This window comes from Triticum dicoccoides, chromosome 3A (genome assembly GCF_002162155.2).
Source record: "Triticum dicoccoides isolate Atlit2015 ecotype Zavitan chromosome 3A, WEW_v2.0, whole genome shotgun sequence".
NCBI classification, from domain to species: domain Eukaryota; kingdom Viridiplantae; phylum Streptophyta; class Magnoliopsida; order Poales; family Poaceae; genus Triticum; species Triticum dicoccoides.
Window position 1 is genome coordinate 368,900,605 of NC_041384.1, and position 7,800 is coordinate 368,908,404.

A 7,800-nucleotide genomic window follows, 5' to 3' on the forward strand; every position below is an offset into this window, starting at 1 on the left:
TTCAACACGGACACCATCTACAGCTCGTCGCGAGGTTCCACCTTAGCAGCGGTAACAGGCTGGTGCTCAAGCAGATAGCGAGCAGCCAACGATGCTTGCATGGCCACACCATAGGGCAGTGTATCCTCGTTGATGGTGAAGTAGGGGGAGTGATGAGGCGCCTGCGGTCCACGAGTCTCGTTGAGCATCCCCACGAAGTAGTAGTATGTCTTGGGAACGGCCTCCGTGTAGAAGGAGAAGTCCTCGGCACCCATCAGTGGCTGCTTCTCTCTCACGTTGTTGGGGCCAACCATCTCACTGCCCACCTTCGCAAAGAAATCGTGAAGCTCGGGATTGTTGATTGTTGGAGGGAAGAAAGGCTTATCTTTGTCAAGGAAGTCCACAACTGCGCTGCAGCGCTGGACAGATGCCTGTGTGACTATGACCTGAGACAAAAAATAACCCTTTGAAGTTAAACAAACGAAATTTAAACTACAGATCCTTGAGTCTGTATATCCTTTTTTAGCGATACCAGCTTTGACCGTTCATGATAAAATAAGCAGCAAGAAGCACTACCTTTCTACAAAACCCAAATGATGCAACACTGCAACTTTCATAATTTAAAGTGGTACTACAGAATAATAATCAGGCAACAGAATGACCACCAGGCTCATTTGGTTATGATTATCCTTGTTCGTAGTGCGAAATTGACATAGGTGGCTACAGGCCGAGCTGCTGTAACACTTTGTATAAATAGTACTGTTAAATCATTTTACATCTATAAATAGTACAATAGACAGGGGCAGTCTGTTCACCTCGAACTACACCAACCATCAGATATGCATTAAACAATATTCCTTGATTCTACACTCTGTTTTCTTTATCTCGACTCTTCTAGAGATGTCAATTTTCAGCACTGTAGTAAGTCAATTTGCAAAAGTTAATGTTAACACTTCCCTTCAATTATCAGGACTTCCTATTATTTGGAGGCGTTGATGTATTGTAACATGTTTCAAGTAATCTTTCAACAAAATTTATTGAGGTCTCCTACCAACACATGGGGCTTATGCCTTAGTTATCTTCGATTCAGATAGTGTAGGTTCTCGACGTGCCATTTTGATAGCAAGCATAACTATAATTTTTTTACGAGGAATTCAAGCACCAACCGTACTCCTTTAAGTCAATTTTATTTCTTCATCTTTTCAAGAGCAAATCACACGGAACTTAATGACACATAAACAACACACAATTCCCAAGTTATAATGTTGTTACCTCTTCAATTCGCTGCTTCAATTGATTAAAACTCTCCTTCAAAAAGGCTCGGAAGGTACCGCCTATTGTCACGGAATCAGGGATAACATTGAAGGCTCCACCACCTTGAAACTTTCCAACCGTTACTACCTGCAGAATAAAGCCAACAAAAAGGAGGGTAATGAGATGTTGGGGTACACAGGAATGACTACGGGCGAATGGGACCCCCAAAACGATATGGCAATGCTAAAGGAATGACTAGGGCTATCACCACTTACCATATAACAAATATCTATAGCCTAAAGGCAGCCGACTGGGAGAACGTATGAAACATGACAAGGGGAACATTTTATAAAGACAATCCATATGATAGGACTGTAATATGCAGAAAATCATTTCATCTATGAAACCATAATGCTAGACAAACAGTTCAGGAGTGTAAGTCAAAAAACTTGTGAATTCAGATACTAGATATGTTAGAGTACGTAATGGGCCTAATGGCCTGGGCTGGCGGTATAGCCCGTTAGTCTTAGGGTTAATTAGAGATAAGGGTCGCTTGCTTAGGGGTCAAGTAAGCCTTGCTTGGGAGTCAAGTAAACCTCTCTATATAAAGAGAGGAGATGTATCAATCTAATGAAAGCAAGAATTAAGAAGGAAATCCTTCCATCTTGCCCGGCCGTGGGCAAAAGGCCCCTGGCCGGCCTTCTTGCGCCCTCCTTCTAGCAGCGCCATAACAAGATAACGAAGAAATTTTGGTAGTTACGATCATAATTCTGGGTATATTAGGAGTAGACAGGCTTCCATGTTAGGATGTGATTAGTTAGCCTGCAGTAAATCAGAACAAATAACTGTTTTAATAGGTATGGGCATGTTAATCCTCAGGATCCTAACACGTTTTGAGTATTAAAAAATGGGTCAAAATGATCTACGCAAACTCCACCAAATGAGCTATCTAAATCACATAGCCATGATAAAGAAAACTATGTAAGTCATATAAAAAAAGTAGCAGTCATTAAATAAATCAAGTAGCTCAAGGATTGAATAGCACCTGTGAGTCCAAGGGGTCAGCTTCTCGGGAAACAAGTTGCTGAAGGCTTACAATAACATTGGATGCAGCCAGTATCGGATCAATAGTGTGATGAGGAAGTGCAGCATGCCCTCCCTTTCCACTTATTACTGCCTCAAAGAATCCACTCCCTGCCATTATAGGACCAGGTCTGGATGCCAGCACACCAATTGGCACACTGTCAGCTACATGAAGTCCAAACATGACCTCTATGTTTTCCACAGCTCCGGCTTCTACCATTTTCTTGGCTCCACCACCACCTTCCTCAGCTGGTTGGAAAAGAAGGGCTACAGTACCCTACGGTAAACAAACAACAAGACGTTTGTAACATCAAATTTTGCAGGTAAATAAAATTTGATGCCTGCAAGATAGGAAAAAAAATTGGCCAAGGATTGTGAGATCTTGACATAATTGATATATAGGCAGCCACATGGTTCAGTTTGTACATAACTGATCTGAGGGGAAGTGGGGACCAAACTATCCTTTGACTAGCTGTATGATGTCTGAACAAAGCTGCATGATCAATTATTGGAGAACTGAATGCACATGCGCATTACATATGCATTTGTATTACTGCTAATGTGATGGTTGTTTTGAAATATGAAACAGTGAATCACCAACATTGTGCATCTCTTGAGAAGAAGTGTCGAGGAAAAAGAAACAAAAATCATTGCACTTGCCCTTTGGCAAAATCTCCAAGAAGTTCAGGAAGCATCAGTGCTGGAGTGGACATCGAGGAAATACCAAAATTTTATCGCCTATATTTTAATCAAACAAAAACCTTATTTACCATGGCCAGCATTAAGAATCAGGTAGTTTCTGAACCATAAAAGTTGATATATACCACCAAAAGTGATACATCACCACTCTGACATGAACATCGAATTGTTATAATTTAGTTCTGTCAAAGTTTTAATCTGGTAAACAGATGATTTCTACAAGAAATAAAAGAAGGAGAAGTATGAAAATAAAGCACGTGGAGTGTTGATATATACTGATCTTATGATTACATTTTCATTTATTTGTTTGCAAGGTTACTACCTTTTAAACTCAAAGCAACAACAAAATGATGAATCTATATTTAACTGTCAACCTTCAAGCACCCTTTCGGCGTTAAAGAGAAAATTATAATCGTCTTGCGGCTTTTCATTGTAAAATGAGAAAATTACAACGCTTTTTACAATCCAGAAAAGAGCTTCTTTACTAACCTTCAACTCGTCACGGTGCTCCTGAAGAATCCTAGCAGAACCCAATAGCATAGCAACATGTGCATCATGGCCACATCCATGCATCTTCCCAGGCACTTTGCTCTTATGTTCCCATTCCACGCTTTCCTGAAGACAGCACATAAGGGTATCATAAGTAACATGACCCTTGAAATAGATAAAAGTGATAGCCAAATACAGCCTAATCATATTTCAGTGTGGGCAGAGGACGCTTACAATGCTTAAATTAGCACCAACAAATAATTCAAATAAACACAACAAATATCCAGTAACTGGGAATAGCAATTATGCTATCCTCTTCTAGAAAATGCATATAATAATTGCCCCAAAATTATTATCTACTTGTATAACAATATGGCATAATTGTCTCATCGCCACACAAGGCAAGCTTGAAGTTTAGCTTTACTGTTATATACGTGCATATAGGCTAATCACATGTTTCATTCCCACAATAACCATAAACATACTCTTGTATGATCCTGGTCAAATGTCTAGGGAACTGCTATGACTAGGCTAGTGTATGTCCCTCTTTTTTTAATAAGAAAAGGAGTGTTTGCCTCAAGCCATCTGTCCAGACTCAGAAGTTTAACTGTACCGAGTGTTTGCCTCAAGCCACGGTCAATTTCAAAGATATCGAGCCTCCCGACTTGAAGATTTGGGATACAATTCTCTATCCTCCGACTTTGAAATATGACCTCTCACACGGCAGTGCTGAGAGGTCAACTGAAGCCATCGGCCCATCAGGGCTCGTTTAAGAGATTCTGATTTTACTTTATTTTTGCAATCTTAGTTTTGCTAATATATATATATATATATATATATATATATATATATATATAGGACAAATATTTCCTACAAGCAGTGGTAGTTATCACCACTTGCATTTTGTATGTTGTATGTAGTATCTATCGAAACCGAGAGTATGTACGTGTAGTATGTAGTATATAAAAATGATTAGGTAGTATATATACAAATTTTTAGGGAGTATGTACCATTTTTTGAGTATGCTTTTTTTTACGTACAAATATATATGTATTTCACAAATATAACAAAAACTATGGGCTCATATGCAATTTTTTCATGTAACTTGTTTTGAAATATCTTAGATATAGTATATGAACATATTTAAAATAATAAAGTAGTATATATAGTACCACATGTTAGTATATGAGAATGTGGGGTAACTACCACCGGGTGGTAGGATGGATTTTCCCTATATATATATATATATATATATATATATATATATATATATATATATATATATATATATAAAGAGTTACCCGAGCGTCAACAAGAACAATTCCTCTTCAAAGGTAACAAGTGGTGCTGAACAAATCCTGAAATTCTATGGTCGCAATATAGGAATGGATCGGCAGCCGAACCAAGAAAATTTTCATTTACCGGAGGCAGCAAAGCTAAAACGCGACGGCCCAATATATATACAAACATAAAAGAGTTAGAGTACAATCCGAACAGTAAAGCAGATGGAAGCGAGGGCAGGGAGGGCAAAGAAGAACCTGCATAGGGAGCGCGTCCATGTCAGCCCGAAGCGCGACGAAGGGCGGGCCGCCTGTGCCGACGGTGGCGACGACGCCGGTGACAGCGAAGGGGTGCCTGTAGGGGATCCCCATGGCATCGAGCTCGCGCCGCACGAGCTCACTGGTGGCAAACTCCTCGTAGCCGAGCTCAGGGTGCTCGTGGATCCGCCGGCGCACCCCCACCATCCAGTCCATGAACTCCGCCTCCTTGGCCCGTCGCAGAAGCCCCGCCGGGTCGTCTAGGGCCGCCGCCCAGGTCGCGGCGGCGGCGATGAGGACGAGGGCGACGCGGAACAGCCCAGCATAGGCGGCCATGGCCAACAATAGTAAATGAATTCCGTCGTGACGTTCTCGCTTTCGGGTTGGACACTTGTACTATACTACAGTATCAATCAGGCGAAACGCGCACGAGGGGAGTGGGCTAGGCTCAAGTGAACAAGCCTCTCTTCTCTGTGACCTTGAGCTTCGGTTTGGGAGGATTCCGCTTTTTACTTCCTCCTTGTTTCTCTGCCCTCTTTGAGTAGTCTTTTGTTTCGAGACGCTTTGGCTCGGTTTGGCACGTTGATTTGGCAGCAGTGGAGTGGGTTGGTTGCAGAGGTGGGTGGGCATCTAGCTGGTTACCACAAAAACGTGCCTGTGGAAAAGCCATGTTATAGTTTGGGGAAATCATTTGGGACAGGTCGATTTGGTGCTCGGACTCACCTGCACCCAAAATCTGAGCCAGTGGCTGGTGCTTTGGGATGGCAAAAAATGTGTCGGATACGGCAAAGGTGGACTGTGGGAAAACAAGGATACATGCTATATACTGTATGCCACAGTGCGCAATGGTGGGCTAGTTGTGTAGCTGGTGGCGTTGATCCGTGAGTGCGGGCGTCTGAGTCGTGGCTCAGAACTTGTGCGATGGTAACGGCGTGCGTAGGGGACGCGACTTCTTGCGGCGGAGCGGCGATGGATGCCGATGGGGTGACCGGTGAGTTTTCTGTTCCACAGTGCTCGCCCATGGATTTTCGTGCTTCGATGGATATACTGATTCCCCGCCGCCGCCGCTTACTCTGGTGTGGTTTTCAAGGTTCCCACGCTTGGAGGAGTTCGCGAACAGCTTGGAGCAGTCAGATCCGGTCCCTCTGATGCTGCTGCCGCGGAGTGTGGAAGCGCCGGCTGCGCGCAGCAATTAGGGGGCTGCAGCCAGGTCTGGATCCGTTGGTGGCCGGTGAGTTTCCATTTGAGGTTTTACATTCAACCTCTTTTGTTCTGACTTAAGCCATCGGCTGCAGTTTACTGAAAAAATGTTGACCCTATTGGCAATGTGAAATTATGGTGGAGATGGTGATACGAGGGGTGCCGGACTGCTGATGCACTAGCAGGAGCAGCCCCTGGAGAAGGCGCTGGGCCTAATCCGGATCTGCTACTCTTCCAGCCTTTCCCTAGCAGTTCTGCTGGCTTCTCTCCAGTTAATCGGTTCCATCTCTCCAGATTACAATTGATTCAGATCTATTGCTTGTTGAATTTTCTAGCAAGTCAATTGGTTTGTTGGCTTATCCATGCCTATGATTATTGGGCGAGTTTATGTGAAAAAAATAGTATTGAGGCACCAGCAACAAATCACTAGTTCATTCCTTGCAAATTAAATTACCCTAGTGAATTACATTCCCCATTTGTTTGATGTTGATGTCTCCCACATGCTTTAGCCGAAACATTGATCACCGAGGAAATGATGATGCCCTCTTCTATTCGATTTCTCAAGTAATGTCTCATGAAGGTAGTAGCAATCAATTTATTTGATTAAGTTGAGCAATTGTGTTTTGCTTCTTGATTACAATTCATGCCGCAGACACATAGGGTTATTTTTCGATGCCTGCTAAGAATATGAGCTTGGTATTTGTAAGCGGGGTCACTTGATTTATTTATGGTGAAGTGGTATGCTCAAGAACCTTTTGACTTGTAGACCAAAACTGGTATAGATGATAAATGAAAGATCGAATCTAAAATGTCAGCACTTTGTCATTTCTTACTTGGAACTCGAGCTGCTATGACAGTGTACATGGAGATGACCGTGGGATGCTCCGCATCATCCCCTCCCCCTTGGGAGAGATCCGACCTCGGATCATAAACCGTATCGCCATGTACACGATAGGAATTAATGCCTTATCGCTCGGTTTTTTTTAGGTGCTCTAAGATGTTGGTGTCGTGCAATGTGTATGCCTTCCCATGAAGATGATAGCTCATGATGGTACCACCTTGCAAGACCTTCAAAACGAAAGAACATGACAAACACTTGGAACAACCCATGAGGTTAGCGTGAACGCAAAGCCTATCATTTGGGAAGGGGAAATGCCCAACAAGTGTATGCATCATGCTCATCATAAGAAGGGACAAGGTGTGGTGTGGTATGAAAGCATATGATGCAACTACAACCAAAAAGATTAAGCTCAACCAAACAAGCAAGCATCACAAGTAATATGCCCAAGTCTCCAAGATCGATAAGCATCGCATGGGTGCACTCACTACAAGTTGATATCAATGGTGCAACTAACGGAGACAAGAGACAATGATTAAGACAAATCACATGAGAGGCATGAACATATATGCCATCAACCCGAGAAAGTGAGCAAGAATGGAACATGGGTGATGCAACCAAGCGAGTAGCCATATGCATCAAGTTATGCAAGCTAGTAGTGCAAAGATACAACATACTAGAGGTAATCATGGCAATCATGTCATGGGTGCGAATAGTGGG

General features: G+C 42.7%; 1 protein-coding gene across 1 annotated transcript in view; it reads right to left on the reverse strand.

Annotated features, from left to right (window-relative positions):
- The window catches only part of LOC119268213 (IAA-amino acid hydrolase ILR1-like 1), a 10,108-nt gene extending 4,535 nt beyond the window's left edge, over positions 1–5,573 (reverse strand). The window contains exons 1-5 of the mRNA XM_037549789.1: positions 5,043–5,573; positions 3,505–3,630; positions 2,279–2,593; positions 1,252–1,380; positions 1–425 (exon numbers count right to left, since the gene is read on the reverse strand). Coding sequence (XP_037405686.1) covers positions 18–425; positions 1,252–1,380; positions 2,279–2,593; positions 3,505–3,630; positions 5,043–5,378 — 1,314 coding nt within the window. The 5' untranslated portion in view covers positions 5,379–5,573 and the 3' untranslated portion in view covers positions 1–17. The remainder of the gene's footprint in view (positions 426–1,251; positions 1,381–2,278; positions 2,594–3,504; positions 3,631–5,042) is intronic.
- Positions 5,574–7,800: the final 2,227 nt, after the last annotated feature.